This window comes from Sciurus carolinensis, chromosome 9 (genome assembly GCF_902686445.1).
Source record: "Sciurus carolinensis chromosome 9, mSciCar1.2, whole genome shotgun sequence".
In the NCBI taxonomy this organism is placed as follows: Eukaryota; Metazoa; Chordata; class Mammalia; order Rodentia; family Sciuridae; genus Sciurus; species Sciurus carolinensis.
Genome location: NC_062221.1, coordinates 19,816,000 through 19,833,419, shown reverse-complemented (window position 1 = coordinate 19,833,419; position 17,420 = coordinate 19,816,000). Strand labels below are relative to the sequence as shown.

The 17,420-nt window shown below is 33.9% G+C and overlaps 1 protein-coding gene across 3 annotated transcripts in view; it reads right to left on the bottom strand.

Annotated features, from left to right (window-relative positions):
* Positions 1 to 17,420, bottom strand: part of Stag1 (stromal antigen 1) — a 378,160-nt gene that overhangs the window by 143,560 nt on the left and 217,180 nt on the right. For all 3 annotated transcript variants that reach the window (XM_047563511.1, XM_047563510.1, XM_047563509.1), the window contains 2 exons: positions 5,873 to 6,024; positions 2,390 to 2,463 (listed from right to left, as the gene is read on the bottom strand). In XM_047563511.1, coding sequence (XP_047419467.1) covers positions 2,390 to 2,463; positions 5,873 to 6,024 — 226 coding nt within the window. The remainder of the gene's footprint in view (positions 1 to 2,389; positions 2,464 to 5,872; positions 6,025 to 17,420) is intronic.

Here is a 17,420-nt window from a genome sequence, read left to right as displayed (position 1 = left end):
TTAGGATATGTCAAATAGAAGCAAAGATACCTTTAAGGAAAAGAATGGAGAGATAATAGAAGCAAAAACTAAAACTCTCTTTATTCAAAGATGACAGTGTCTTTATGTAGAAAGTTCTACACAATCTACAAAAACCAGAATGAAACAAAACTCACCACACCCTGACCAAAATTGTTAGAATAAAATTACTTCCCAGAAATTAAAAAAAAAAAAACCTGTATTTTAATGTAACAGCAGGGAACAATCAACACAATAATAAAATCGGAGTTATAAGATAAAATATGAAAACAAATTAGAAATGAACTGATTCACTATAATTCCTATGAAAATTTCAGAAGCTTCTGTGTAAAATAGGACAAGTTCATCCCCACATTTATATTCTGCAAAGGACCTATAATACTCAAATCAATTTTGAAAAGGAAGAACAAAGTAGGAATACTATATTACCTAATTTAAAAAACATACTTAAAAGCTACTCAAAGAAGGTGGTATGGTCAGAATGCAGATCAATCTACAAGGTCAGTGTTGTTATCCTTATACCTAAAGTAGTCAGAGACATTCATTAAAATAAAGAGATTAATATATATATTAATATATATACAAAACTTCTTAGGAAAATATTTAGCAAATAACATCCAATAATAAATATTTAAAAATATATCATGAAAAAAGTAAATGAAAAAAATATAACATGATTGTGGGTTTTGACCCATGAATTAATGTTAACATCTGAAAGTCAATCAACTCAGTTCATCACATTGACAATGTTAGAAAAGAAAATTACACAATGATCTCTAATGATCGCAGAAAAGCAATTCACAAAATTCAACATATGTTCTGAATTAAAACTTTTTGAAAAGGGGCTGGAGTTGTGGTAGAGCACTTGCCTAGCATGCACAAGGCACTGGGTTCAATACTCACCACCACATATAAATAAATAAAATAAAAGATCCATTGACAACTAAAAAAATATTTTAAATAACTTTCTGAAGAACGAACAAACAAACGAAAAAACTTCCTCAATCTGGCAGATGGCATCTATGAAAAACTTACAATAAACAATACAGTTAATGGTGAAAGACTCTAATATTTCTTAGAGAAAAAAAGATCAAAACAACAAAATGAGAAATGTATATTGTATAATTCTATTGCTATAACAGTCTAAAAGAAAACCATAAATCAAATAGCAATCAATAATTGCTTAAGGATGATGGGACGGCAAAGTGACCAGAAAGGAGTAGGGAGGAACTACAAAGTGCCAAGAAAAAACTTCTAAGGATCACAGATGTATTAATTATCTTGTGGTTTTTCAGGTACACAATATGTCAAAACTTACCAATTATACAATTAAATATGCATTTTACCTCAATTATGCATTTGCAAAGAACAAAAGATTACATTACTACAAGCCATATATATGTAAGTTCTTTTTTTTTAAATAAATAGGTCAATAATGCATTACATACATGGTATATGCAAAAAAGAGGATATAAAGATCCAACTAGAGTATTCATACAAAAACTAAAAGCCTTGGTCCTGTTTCAAAAGATGTTTTTATACTTTTGAGTTAAAATGTTTAAGTTCAGCTAAAATTTCAAAGCTATATATATAAACACACACCTACACGCAATTTCCTCTTTTAAACTACCATTTTATATTAATTTACCCACTACAGTTTCAAATCTAACTGAAAATAGTTCTTCTATTGGAGTGTATCTACCTATACATATATTTGCATCTAAGTAACAGAAATATAGGTACTATATGATCCATTAATTTTATGTCAAATATGCTCTTTTATAAGGCAGTATTTTCAAAGTTTTATGACTTCACAGAAAGACAAACTAAACTCATTTGTAATGAAGTAGGGGGTAGAGAGGATTTTAAATACTTTGCTAACAATTCCTGCTTTCTTGTATACAACTGAAGGTTTGAGTGAAGACAGTTTTCCATTATCTTCAGAAGTAGTCCATTCTTGTACTCTTTCCTCTTATCTTAACAGACATGTTTAAAAAAGATTAGTCATTAATTTGATCATTAAACAAGACAGTAACACAGGTCAAGAAGTAGAGTATTTAATTTTTTCAAATGTGAAAAAATTAGTAAGGTCACATTAATTTAATGATCACATTAATTAATATTCTATTAGTACAAATGCCAAGCACATAGGCTACCTCCAACACTAGATGTTCTGAGTTTGGAAGAATGTGGCAGTAATAAGTGCATATCCTCCACATGTCATTTACATAGCATTTATAGCCACAGTTGTTTTCCAGAAAACAAAAGTAATAACTGGTAGAGCGTTATGGCTTTACAATTAGCCTGTGTTACAAACAAGCAACAATTATTTAAGTTAAGGAGTTTCTAAACGACTTTAAAAATCCCTTACCGGTATCTATGAACGAATATGCCCTTAAAAATAGAGTTCATCATATTTTCAATTTCATCCTGGTTTTCTTGTAGCTGGGGGAAAAAGAAAAAAAGCAAAAAATTTAAATTGAAATACTGGCCATTTTATTTGAAATGAACAGTTCCAACTGTTTTAAAATCCTAATTATCATTATTCTGGGTAGTTAGCTATCCTTTCTCTCACTATGCAACAGATGTCTGAAATAACCAGTATATTTGCATTATTTCTACAGCTTTACCACCTTGATTTTGAAATCTCTTCCTGTCTCTATCTAGACATACACTAGCTGGGAACAGCAGTGCACATCACAGCAGTGTAATTTAAAGGACTCAGGAGGATGAGGCAGGAGAAATTAAAGTTTGAGGGCAGTTGAAGCCACTTAGCAAGACCCTCAGCAACTTGGTGAGACCCTGTCTAAAAAAATAAAAAATATAAACCACTACCTGGGCAGGATGGCACGTGCCTGTAATCCCGGTGGTTGGGAAGGCTGAGGCAGGAGGATCACAAGTTCAAAGCCAGCCTCAGCAAAAGTGAGGCACTAAGCAGAGTACTCAGGGAGACCCTGTCTCTGAATAAAATACAAAAATAGGGCTGGGGATGTGGTTTAGTGGTTGAGTGCCCCTGAGTTCAATCCCTGGTACCAAAAAATTAAAGAAATATATAGATATATATAATAAAAAAAAAAAAAAAAAAAAAAAAAAAGAACTGAGGATGCAGCTCAGTAGTAAAGTGCATCTGGGTTCAACCTCCTTTTACCAAAAAAAGAAGAAAAAAAAAAAAGAAGAAGAAGAAGAATAAGAAGAAGAAGAAATAGACATGTACTACATAGTAACAAATGAGGAGGGGTGATCAGGCTCCTATCTCCAAAGTATCATCATCTTTATGAGCAGGCCTAAATTTCTACACATCTCACCAAACCAGGTCCTTGGCTTAGTGTTGTCTTCCTTAGATGAGAGATCATCAATGATCAACATATTTGTCATTCTACAAGAACTTCCTACTTCCATCTAAAGTATCCAAATATTATTTTCCATCTGAGTAGTTCATAACTGAAAGTAGGCCAGGTTCCCCAAATAGAAGGTGGAAAAAAAACAGAAAGGATTCTGGCCACCAGTGGTGTAATGCAGGAACAAAATAAAATACTACAGGAAAGATAAGTTTCAGGCAACATCACTGATCAGTTAAATTTTATTTACTACTCAAAAGCACTGCTATAAAGTAACATTCAATATGGCATTTATTATTCCAATTTGTTTTATAATCTGCTGTGTATTAAGTAATATCCAGTAATACATTTGCTATTGCTATACACACACACACACACACACACAACACACACACACAAATGTGACAATAAAATTCCTTCAGACTTATTCTTTGCTGTATGTATTTCAGATTTTACTGAAAAAAGGTTGAGAACAGAGAAAGATGTTCCTCAACTTAGGATGGGGTTATGTCCTGATCACTCCACTTAAAGTTTAAAATATTGTTAAGACAGTAATGCACTTAACACACTTAAACTATCAAATATCACAGCATAGCCTAACCCACCTTAAACATGCTCAGAACACTTACACTATTAGCCTACCAATGGGCAATCATTTAACACTGAGCCTATTTTATAATAGAGTGTTGAACATTTAATGCATACACATGGTTAGGCATTTTGTAGCCATGATGGGATAAAAAAAACTGACGACACAATATCTAAAAACTACTGGCAATATAGCATACTACAGAAAGTATTATAATTATGTAGCTGAATGTGAATCAATACTGTCCAGCATCAGGAAAGAATGAGTATAGTACTATATATATATATATTGCTAGCCTGAAAAAAAATTGAAAATCAAAATTCAAAGCACAGTTTTGTGCTAAATATATATGGCTTATGTTCCACTGTAAACTAAAAATAGTTTTAAGTAATACCATTATAAGGGAGACCATTTGTATTGTTTGAATATATCATTCAAATTATTGTAACACTGTAAATTATAAAAATTACTTTTGCATTATTTACTATAGAAAACTAATTCAAAAGAGTCCTGCATTTTAGTCAGCAATACTTATTAATAAGACCCTGCTGCAATATATGCCTCCACTACATTTGAAGCACAGTGTGTTAGATGTCAAAACATATTCTTCAAAAACTTCTATGTTTCAGTTCTAATGCACAGTAACTATGAATATGACCCTATTCGGAAATAGTTTGTGGCAGATAGAATTCTTAAAGATGGGGTCATACTAGAGTAGAGTGGACCCCTAATTCAACATGACTTATGTTGTTAAAAATAGAATAGATTTGAAGACAGACACACATAACACAGGAAGAATAACATATGAAGACTGGAGTCACGCTGCTAGGACAGAAGCCTAGAACATATCTTCCCCTAATGCCTTCAGAGAACATGGCCTTGCCAGCACTCTAATTTTGGATCGTTATCATCCAAAAGTATAAGAAAATGAATTGCTCTTGTTTAAGTCACTCAATTTGTGGTACTTCATTTTAGCAGTCCTATTAAACTTATACAGTAAGGAAAATAAAGACATCACAGATATATTGTTTTTTCTTACCCATTAATAACCCATTATTCATATGCATATACAGTTCCTTTTCAGCAATGTGATACTTTTTTCAAGTTAAAAGGTAGTTCATTACAATTCTAAAAATTTTAGTTCTAATTTGATGAACAAAAATGTTCCTATTAAAAATCCAGTCTAAAATAAGTTTCAACATATATATAAAAATGTCATTCTAAGCCAGGAGCCATAGTGCATGCATGTAATCCCAGCAGTTTGGGAGGCTAAGGCAGGAGGATTGCAAGTTTCAGGCCAGCCCCAGCATCTTAGCAAGACCCTGTCTCAAAATAAAAAATAAAAATGGCTAGGAATGTAGCTCAGTGGTAAAGTGTCTCTGGTTTCAATCCCCAGTACCCAAAAGGAAAAAAAATATGTCATTCTAAAACTGGGACCAAGGAATGGAGGTGCAGTTCAGTGGTAGAATGCCTGCCTAGCTTGCATGAATTCCTGGGTTCAATCATGAGCACAGCAAAAAACAAAAGAGAACAACATAAACAACATCAAACAAAATCTGGACCAATCTAATTTACAGGAATGTCTTTATATGTCAGTAGACTTTGGTTTTCTCCTAGAAATACAGCTTTGCTGGCCTACAGTTGTGATTTTAGTATTTTCTATGCGTTCTGAGTCCATACCTGGACAACTTTTCTGAGTTTACTAAGGTTCAGATGGCCTTCTTTGAAAAACTGTTTCTGATCCTTGTCTGCCATCAGAGAGCACATAGCCAAAAACCAGTGAATATGCCAGTTTCGTTTGAGAACTTCAAGATTAAACAAATTAAAAATAAAATTTAAAAATATGAACCTTTCAGCAGAGAACAACAAAAAACCCCTACTTATATTTACTACATATTCCATCAGTTACACAATGAAACTTATTTACCTCTTTGCGTTTCTGAAGTAGTAATTCCAACCTTTCATTGGCTCTTTTCCCAATCATTTTATTTCTCTCAGCTTCATATTGTCTCTGTGTATTATCTTGATGAATACTGAGGTTTAAGGCAACATTCACCAGAGCAGTCATGAGCTTCATGGCTATGAAATAAAGGAATATTATAATATTTGCCTACAAAACAAAACTTTCACCCAAAAGATTACAAATTTATAAAGCAAAGAAATTAAAGAAAAAAATCTATTTGCATTATAACCCAGGGATAATTTAAACTTTTCAAAATGGCAATTTTATAGAAATAAACTCATTTTTCTTAGTCTTGAACATAATTTTCTCAACTTTGAGAGAGAACTGCTGGGCTTGTTAACACTGCCTACTTAAAAAAGCTTCATCCTGTCAGAAAGATTTAAGCAACACCTTAAACAATCTTCTCCCTCTACTTCCAAATACCCACACCTTAGTGTTGGCATACTAATCAAGCTTATCTCTCTCTTATGACCCACCAGATCTGTGTGTACAAATGCTTCCTTAATGTTATGTACACACATCAAAGTTCCTTTAAATGTTTATTATTATGATCCTTATCCCCAAAGATGGTCCTCTCCCCTCTGTTCTTCACCTCAATGAATTGCACAATTTCTGACTCCTAAAAAACACACCGATCCTACTGAATTCTTTAAAAAAAAAAAAAAATGCATTCTGTGAACTTCTAATTGACCTACTCTCTTCAGTCACAGTGTTAATGTATCCTTAAGTGTTCACTTAGTATTTGTAAATCCTACTAAATATTTTCAAACTTCTGTTTTTAAATCATCTATTCAACAAGTATGAACTTAAATCTCAATTTTGATTTGTCTATTCATTCATGCTTATCTTCACTGTTGAGATAGAGTATGGGAAATAACGGTAAAGGAATAAGACAGTTTGTGCTGGTAAATAATTTCCCCTTTTGTTCCTTTTAGGTAATTCATCCACAAATATAAATGTTCACTAATAAAAAGTGAACTGTTCAGTGCTTGGGACTAATTCATGTATTTGCTAACATATCAGTTTAACTAAAAAGGAGGAAACATTGTCTTTTAAAATTCTATTTCCCTTTAATTACATATGTAACAAACATAAATAATGCTGGATTGTTGTCTATTTACCTATCTATTAATCTATTATTGATCTATCTGCACACACCCAATGTTCTTCTAAAACTACATTTTGGCCAGTTTCATGTTAACAGTGTTTGATGCTGCCCTAAAACCAAAATATAAAACAAAAACTCTGAAAATGAATGCACCATTTAAGTTAATGACAATTTAGAAATGCATCTAATACTTCTTTTCCTAAGATACAGTATCTCAAATAATACATTGAGAAATATTTGTGTTTCAAAACACAAATTAGTGATTTTGCAGGTTTATTTATACACAATCGCAGAATATTTGATTTTATAAGGAAGGATAAAAATGCTTTCAAAATTAATCTGTATTAGGAAGGTAAACAGCTCAAAGACCAAAGGATCTGGGACAAACTGAGTGAGGCATTCTGACGACACAAAGTGATAACTAACAGGGGTTCAGTATAAACTTCTGGATCTCTAAACCAAAATGAATTGAAGTATAAGGATTTGGAAAGCATTAAAATTATCACAAACCCTGTCTGCAATTTACCAGTAGAAGATGAGGCACGGCTTTTGAGTTTAGTGACTTTAGCTTTCCACTATGTGTCTTCCTGTGACCCCAGATACCAAACTCCAACTGTCATGAAATGACCCTCTTCTCAGCCCAGATATATAAACAAGAAAATAATCAACTTACTACAATAAACAAAAAATGCAAAATGATCAAACATTTTCAGGAAAGTACCATATATAATATAATTTACACTGTTAAAATATTTCTAAATCTGTAAATTTAAAGATTTCACCATTTTACTTCATTTATCAGCACATAAACAGGTATTGAGGTAGCCTTCTAATTATGAGATACATACTACTTGACAACTGTGTTTTCTTTAGTCCACTTTAAAAGACTGTAATATATAGAGTATTTATTAGATTTTACAAGTATTACTAGTATTACCAATAATTTATTATATAATCCATGGGGATTCAGCCTTCATATTATGACAGAAGTTCTGAAGTGCCTTCTTGAAGCAGTCTTGAAGGAGACTACTTCATTTAGTTTTACATTTCAACTGTGAGCTATAGAATGATGAACATGATCTAGTAATGTGCTACTCAGTATGCTCTACAAATAGTTGCTTACCAAAAAAGGTTTATTATAAGTTAATTATAAGTACAAATCTGAAAGTGCTTAGAAATTTTTACAGCAATCTGATAGTAATTTATATCTGTTTTATTTAATAATAAAATGACACTAATAAATACATATTTCATTTTTCCTAAATTGTATTTTATTGCATTTTACAAAAGTACTAGATTGTGACAGATTGGTAAACAAAAACTGGTTTTTTACTCCACATAGTTCACAAAGCACTTATTTAGTGCTTCCTCACTCACCTACCAAAACAACATATACTAGGCATTGGTCAATGTGTTAGAGATATAAGAAAAAAAAAATGAACAAAACAAAGTACCTGCCCCTACATAACAGTAAAAGTGGAAGAAGGGAAACCAAATAGAAGAGTAAAGGAGAACTAAAAATCTTTTGCTTAAAAAGTTTTAAAATGATGATTTAAAAGTTTTACCCTTGGGTAATTCAGTGAAGTGATGATGGCTTGGATTAAGGTAGCAACAAGAGGTAGAGAGAAATGGTTACAGATGAAGTATATTTTAAGGGTATAGCTGAACAAATTTTTAAAATTACAATGAAGGCAATGAGAGAAATAGAAACAAGGGAATCTAGAAAGTGGTTTTTTGTTTGTTTTGTTTTTTCTTGGCTGATTATATATCTAAGTGGCCATGTCAACCAAACAAAACTTCAGGAAGCTGCTATAAAAGACATTGGTATTTAGAGCCATAACTGGATGGCACAAATATTTAATGAAAAATTACTGGTTAGAGGGAAAAAAGTGGGGTAGTATGATTTGTTTGTTGTAAAAAAAAAAGCTTGCCCTATATGTATGTTTTGTTTTTTTGCGAGAGTGGGGGAGCTAAAATGCCAAATGTTATTTATATTAGTAAATCATTTATGCAGAAAGGAGAAATGTCACTTATTTTCATAAGTCAGATATTCTTCTAAGCTCTTTGCATATATGTATTCAGATCAGCTAAGACACAACCAGTGACAGGTAGAATTTGACTACAGGCAGAACTGTTCCATATTCCAAGCTCTCAATCACTATAGCACACTGTCTCTCACTGAACTTGTATTTGTTATTAGAGGCATAAAATATTTTTGCTAACACATATAAGAAACTAGGAATTTTGGTTTTCTTCAGTGAAATGAATTTGATGGTCAGGGTAGATAAGGGATATTTCACCATGTAAAAGTTTTTTACTTTGAATATGAACTCATGACTATTATGCCTCTCACAATGATTATTTTTTCAGAAAAATAATTAAGCCATGGAACTGTGCTATGATTGTGATCTGTAATGTGTTGACAGCTTGGTCCCTAGCTTTGGGAGTGGTAGAAACTTTAGGAGGTGGGGTCTACTTGGAAGAGCTGGGGGAATAATTTTGGAGGGTATATTTTTTCCCCCAATACTCTTCCCTAAGCACCCCTCTCTGTCTGTGCTTTCCAGCTGCCAACAGATGAGCAGCTTTGTGCCACCATGCCCTTTCACCATGATGTACTGCCTGACCACAAGCCCCAAAACAAATGAACTAGCCATAAACTCACATCTCACAAACCATAAGCCAAAGCAAACTCTTTGTAGTTGATTTTTTCAGATACTCTGTTACAGTGACAAAAAGTTGACACAGGCTACTTTACACTTTATTCATTACTTAATAAAAACAAATCTGAAGATTGAGTCTTAAAGATAATTCAATATTTGCAGTTTAATTAAAGCCTACTAGGATAATATTTATTTCCAGAAAACATGCATAGACAGTGTTCTAGGAAGAAAGAAAAGTGACATCTATGAGTTGCTCAATGACCTAGGCAATAAGAAAATAATTGATAAGGATACGAAATCAACATAATCCTTCCTATATATCAATCAATTTGCAGAAAGTCAGGAAAACAATTAGTTATATAATAGCTCCCCCTACACCCAAAAATTAGCACTAGGAATAAATCTAACCAAGGAAGTGAAAGACCTCTACAATGAAAATTTCAGAACACTGAAAAACTAGACACAAGAAGGTAGAAAGAGCTCCAATGTTCACTGAAAGGAAGAATTAATGCTGTTAAAATGGTCACACTATCAACAGTAACGTACGGATTCAGTGAAATCCTAATCAAAATACAAATGACATTATTTACTGAACTAAAAAACAGTCCTAAACAGTCCTAAAATTCATCTGAAAAAATAAGACACAGAAGAGCCAAAGCAATTCTAAGTCAAAAAACCAATGCTGTATCAACTACTTTTTGAGTGCAGACTGCTCATTGTCTGGTGCCTGCCATCCACCATTTGCCTGCCTTTCACCTACCCATTACCCACTGTCCAAGGTTCACTTCCCGATTGACCGACAGCAGTCAGCAGACTGACCACAAGTGGAACACCAGCTGCCTGCTGTTGCCTGGAAGTTCACTGTCACAGTACTTGCAGGTTTGGATACACATGGCTGCCGCCATTTTGAGACAACAGGCAGGACTTGTAGGACCCCTGGCTGGACTGAGTCCTGTCTCCAGGATCCCTCAGCCCGACAGATCACTCCCTGCCTCCGGGGCCCTCACATCGACTGACTGCTCCCCACCACCAGGACCCCCAGACTGACTGACTGTGCCCTACCACTAGGACCCCCAAACTGACTGATTGCACCCGCCTCCAGGATCTGGCAACCAGACCGACAACACCCCGCATCCAGGATCCCTGCCCGACCAACTGTACCCCGCCTCCAGGACATCCAGGCAACCATGCCCACACCCTAAGCTGCAGCTCCCCATTTGCAAACACATTTGGAAGCCAGAGCAGCCATCTTGGATTATCCTGGAAGCCATATCTCCCATCATTAGGTGGGGCAGATCTCATCCTGAGACACCTGTTGGAGACTTGCAGCTCATTGTTAGGTACCTCTCTCACACATCAGGCTACTGAAGACTGGGAGGTTTGAATACTATAAGACTGTTATAGTATAGATTTTCTTTTTTCTCCTTATTGAAAAATTTTAAGTTTTTATTTCTTTACTTTTCTTGCTCTATTTTCCTTTTGTTTACCTGTTCCCTCAGAGTCTCTTTCTCCCTTTTCCCATGCTAACAACCAACTTCTTATGATTACACTCTCACTCTATGATCTAGAACTTCTTTATATTATTTTTCTTATCCCATTAACAGCTACATCCTACACCCCTCTGCATCCTCTTTGTCCTCCATTAGAAACTGCAGATCTTGGGCTGGGGATATAGCTCAGTTGGTAGAATGCTTGCCTTGTAAGCACAAGGCCCTGGGTTCAAATCCCCAGCACCACAAAAACAAAAAACAAACAAACAAAAAAAACCATTCAGACCTTACTGCAAATCTGTTTGTTTTACTGAAGATAATAATTGAACTCATTCTGTTTATTATAACAATATTGTTAATGTCCTCATAGGGGCTATTTGGTTTTGGGTTGCATACTGTCTGAACTGAGCACTGCTAATATTGCTCTCCCCCTTAAAGAAAAGGTTTTGCAAACCTACAGGGTCACTATAAGCCTAGAGGGAGGGGCTGGGGATATAGCTCAGTTGGTAGAGTGCTTGCCTTGTAAGCACAAGGCCCTGGGTTCAATCCCCAGCACTGCCAAAAAAAAAAAAAAAAAAAAAAGCCCAGAGGGAGGATTTGCACTGCTAGAGGGCAAGATACATGAAAAACATGAAAAAACAAGGGAAGAAAATGATCCAAACAAACCTAGATTCTATATTAAGAGAATCCAGTGACAGTATGGTAGAAGAAATGTCAGAAAGGACTTCAGATTACACCTGATTAAAATGATTTGTGAAGCAAAGGATGAGATAAGAGACCAAATGCAGGCAATGAATGATCATACCAATAAGCAGTTGAAAGAGCAACTGCAGGAAGCAAAAGATCATTTCAACAAAGAGACTCTCAAAAACAAAAAAGGAATGCTGGAGAGGAATCACAATACCTGACATCAAATTATACCATAGTTATAATAATATAAACTGCATGGTACTGACATAAAAACATAGGCCAATAAAAGAGAACAGAAGACACAGAAAAACCCAGACAGATCATTGCCAAAAACACACTGAAGACAAGACAGCCTTTTTAACTAATGGTGGTAAACTATATCTATATGTAGAAGAAACTTGATTCCTCTCTTTTACCTGAACCAAGTTAATTCAAAACGGACCAAAAAACTAGAAATTAGACTGGAAACTTTGCAACTGCTAGAAGAAAAGATAGGGTCAATATTCTCACCTACAGGTACAGGCAGGGACTTTTTCCATAGACTCTTAAAGCTCAGAAAATAACACCAAGAGTTAATAAATGGAACAGCTTCAAATTTAAGAAGCGTCTACACAACAAAGAAAGGAAGAATGTGGAGAGAGAACCTTATAGAACAGGAGAAAATCTTTGATAGCTACTCGTTTGACAGAGGATTAACATCCAGAATATATAAAAGACTCAAATAAAAAATACACAAATAATCTAAACAATAAATGGAAAAATAAACTAAACAGATACTTTATAAAAGAAGTACAAATGGCAAACAAATATATGAAAAAATGTTCAACATCATTAGCAACTGGGAAAAAGCAAATCAAAACTACATTGAGATTTTGTCTTGTTCCAGTTAGAGTGTCAGTCATGGAAAATATAAAGAACAATAAATGGAAAAGATATGTGGGCAGGGGGGAATGAACACTTTTACACTCTTGGCAATATTGTAAATTAGTATAACCACTATGGTAATCAGATAAAGTTTCCTCAAAATACTAAAGAATAGAACTACTATATGACCCAGTTATCCCACTTCTTGTGTTTATCTCAAAGATATAAAACCAGTATATATCAGGAATATAGCACATCAGTGTTTACGGCAGCACAATTTACAATAGCCAAGATACGGAACCAACTTATGTGCCCTTCATTAGAGGAATGGATAAAGAAAATGAGGTATATATACACAATGGTGTACTAACCATAAAGAATGAAATCATGGCATTTACCAGCAAATGGATGAAAATGGAGACTAACAAGCTAAGTAAAATAAGCCAGTTCCCAAAAGTCAAAGGTCAAATGTTTTCTGATATGTAGAAGCAAATCCGAAATAAGCAGGGGCAGGTGTGTGTGTGTGTGTGTGTGTGTTTGTAAATAAAGAGAAAGGAACAACAACAAAAAAATGTAATTGTACCAAAATAAAGGAAAGATCAACAGAGAAGACACAGGTGGTTGAGGAGGAGAAAGGAAAGATGGGAAAAGGGAAGAACAGTGGAATCAATCTGACCAAACTTTCATGTAACACATACATGAATATAGCACAGTGAATTCCAACATTAAGTGTATCTATAAGACTCTAATTAAAAAAAAAAACAAAACATAAATTACAAGACAGATCAGTAGGGGAGAGGGAGGGTAATGGGGAAGGGAGAAAGAAAAAGGGGAGAAGGTGCTGGGGGTTGAATTAGAGCAAATTGTATTCCATGCTTTCATGATTAATGTCAAAATGTATCCTAATATAATATGTAACTAGAAAAAATAATAAAAAAACAGAATAGGAATGAAACCACCCTATGATGCAGTGATATCACTTCTTGTTATTTATGCTAAAGAATTCAAGTCATCATACTATAGTGATACATGCATACCCTTGTTTATAGCAGCACAATTCACAGCCAAATTATCCAACCAGCCTAGGAGCCCATCAGCAGATGAATGGATAAAGAAAATGTGTATATATATGCAATGGTGTTTTATTCAGCCATAAAGAATGAAATAATGTAATCTGATGGTAAATGGATGGAATTGGAGAACATGATGTTGAGTGAAGTAAGTCAAACTCAGGAAGTCAAGAGTCATATGTTTTCTACCCTATATGGATGCTAGTGAGAAAAAAGAAGAAAAAAATGTGTGGGAGTTGTATGAAAATAGAAGGAAGACCAGTAAACAGAGGAGGGAGACCCGGTGAAGAAAAAGAGGATACACTGGGAAATAAAATTTACCAAATTATACTGTTATATTGTATGCATGCATGAACATGTAACAACAAATCCCACTATTATGTATAATTATAATGCCCCTTAAAAAAAAAGGGGGTAGTGGTAAAATAAATCAATCAAAAAGGTAACTGCTGACTGGAAGACAACACAGGCAGTGCAGTGGTAGAGACAGAAACCTGATGGAAGTAGGTGCAAAGAGAGTTACAAGGATACTGAGTAGAAACCATGAATATATATATTATTTGTGATTTTGAGCAAAGAAAAGGAAAGAGATGGGACTGTAACTAGAGGGGCATGATGAAACAAGAGATTTATAATAATTAATCTTATATGTCAGCCTTTGCTAGATGACCTTGGCCAGTAATTTAATTAAACACTAATCAACTTGTTACCTTGAAGGTATTTTGTAGATATGGTTAACATCTAAATTCAGTTGATTTTAAACAAAGAAGATTACCCACAATAATGTAAGTGGGTCTCAACCAATTAGTTGCAGGTTTAAAAGCAAAACAAACTTCTCAGAAGAAATTCTGATGATTGCAGCATGAAATACTGAGCTTTTGGCTTGCCCTGCAGATCTGACTCAAGGCTGTATAATTCCTGAGTTTCCAACTGGCTTTCTTGCTTATTCTACAGATTTCAATTTGCCAGCTTTCCTAATTGGATTGGTCCAATTTACTTCAGTGTGTACGTATGGAGTGTGTGTGTGTAAATAGGTAACTATATCTTCAACTGGTTTTGTTATCTGGAGGGAATTCAGACTAACACAAAAGATTTCTAAAAGATGGGAGCCATTATAGTATATTAGCATAATGATAAGAATTATCTAATCCCAGGGGACAAATTGAAGTCAGAAAAAAGAGAACAATTTGAAAAACAATGTTCTAAAGTATACAGGGATCAGATTCATTGCCCAAGTACAAGGACTGGACTTACAGGGCACCGTAGTAAGAGAAAAGACAGTGTATAGATGTTATAACTGTAGCCAGATAGGTAGATTTAATCCTTGAATGATCGATCCTCTTCTGACTGTCTCCATTAAAGTATAAGATAATCAACTAAGTGTGAACATAGGAAAGGAGTTTTGAGGGGGTAAGGTATAAGCTTGTAAGAAAGTGGAAATAACTCTGTAATGGAATTCTGTAGCGTTTGCTAGGCAGCATTGAAAAGGCTCCATTGACAAAATAACACAAAGTCCAGTCATTATAATTAACACCCCCCCCCCAACTCACGCTCAGGTGCTCTGATGCAAGTGTGGTGCCTGAGGTGATACAGGGTTTTCCTAGGGAGTGTAATGAAGAGAGACAGGCAAGAAAGTTAAGGGTATGAAGAAAGATGTGATAATAATAAATGATGAAAGGAAAGTAGAGATATGTTGTATGAATGGTATTAAAAATATTGTATAAAAGCATTTCAGGCCCAAATCGAAAGAAAAAAATAGATGAGTAGACACACAGAAGAAAAACACAGGGTCTCACTATATTGCCCAGGTTGGTCTCAAACTTGTAGGCTCAGGTGATCCTTGCAAGTAGCTGGGACTACAAGCATGTGTTACCATATCTACTATCTAAAACTGTTTTATAATGGGACAAATTTTATTATTAAGAGAAGGCTGATTATAAGTAGTTCTGCATAAGCTTTACTTTACAAAGCTTATGTTAAAAGAGGGCTATGACAAACTTTATCATTTTCAAATGATAAAGATCTAACTAATTCCTTGTGATCCCTTTAAATCTGAAGCAAATAGCAAGGAGAAAAAAAATTTTTATCTTCAATGAACCCAGAAAATACCTGCAGTCTCAAACCACAAATATATGAATATGGACAACAAGAAGATGAGCAAAGAACATTCAAATCAAACCAAGGAGTACAAAAACATGAAACAAAAAGCTATTTTGCTCTGTAGGACCCAGGAACAGACTGCATCTGTTCCACAGAAGATGGAAAGTGATATAGTCTGTAAAATATGCAATTAAATTCCCATATCCTCACCAAACATAGGCAATAAGGTAGTTTTTCTACCACATACTCATTTTGGAAGTCCAGACATTTATTCCTTGAAGGAAATAAGTCAGAGATTTGGAGTCATCCAAATATATATATATACACACACACATATGATTCACATTCACAAAAGTTATACTTTTCTTTTACAGGAACAACTAAATGTAGGTATTTGCAGTTTTGGCCAACTATTGGGTATTACAATAACCTGAGAATACCACAAGCTCACTATTTAAAAATCCTGGGAATGTGAATCAAGGTTTTATACCTATAGTATGGGTGAGAAAGACAAGTGATAAAGCAAAATAACACAAGGGATACAAGAACAAGGCAATGAAAACTTGTATTTTTTAAGAAAAACAAAAAATGAATAAGAAATATAAAATATAAAGACAAAAATGAAGAGATTATTTATACTCTATGGTCTGTTTTTTGACAATGACAGATTGTCCTAAAATTTTCAAGTCCTAACCATAAAAACCAGAAATAATCTGTCTGGTTAAGAAGTATTAAAAAAAATAATAATTATAGAACAGTGAATTTAATAAACAGAATATGTATTCTGAGAATTAATAGATAAGTGAAATGAAAATGTACTCTATTAGTTCTCCTAGCAGTAATTTTTGAAAATTTATTAACTTGTTTTTTTTTCTGATTTCCCCATTAGCTATGCCTATTATTACTATGAGTAGATATTCATATATTCTGTATGAACATAGGCAAATACTATTAGCCCTCTTGTCATTACAGAATTAAGAGCAGCAGTAGCTTACTAAATTCCAGGCACCATTCCAAGCTCCCTTAATCTCTTTAGTAAGAGGTAGCTGTCATTATCTTTTCCACTTTGCATATGAAAAAAATGAGACCTGGTACATTAAGGTTACCCAACTAGTAAAAGGGAGAGAGGAATATGAATCCAGAAAGTTTGGCTCCAAAACCCATTCTATCAACCACTAGTATATGATTTCAGCAACTAAAAGCCAAAGAAAAGAGTGTCAATAGTCTAAAGCAAAATGATTTTCACAATATGATTAATAAACAAAGCAATTTCACATATGTAATGTCTTTCCTCAAGGAAAAAGTTCAGAGATGGTAATTCTCTAAGAAATATTAATCAATAATAAACCATATGCAAATATAAAATCAACCACAAGTCAACATAAGTGTTAAACAATAAGATATAAAGAAATGTTTAATCCTTTAAGAGTTTTAGAATGACTTATTATAAATCACTTATCAAGACCCTTATATGATGATCTTGACCACATTTAAAAATTTTTCCCAAACTCAATTTGGAAAAAATTAAAA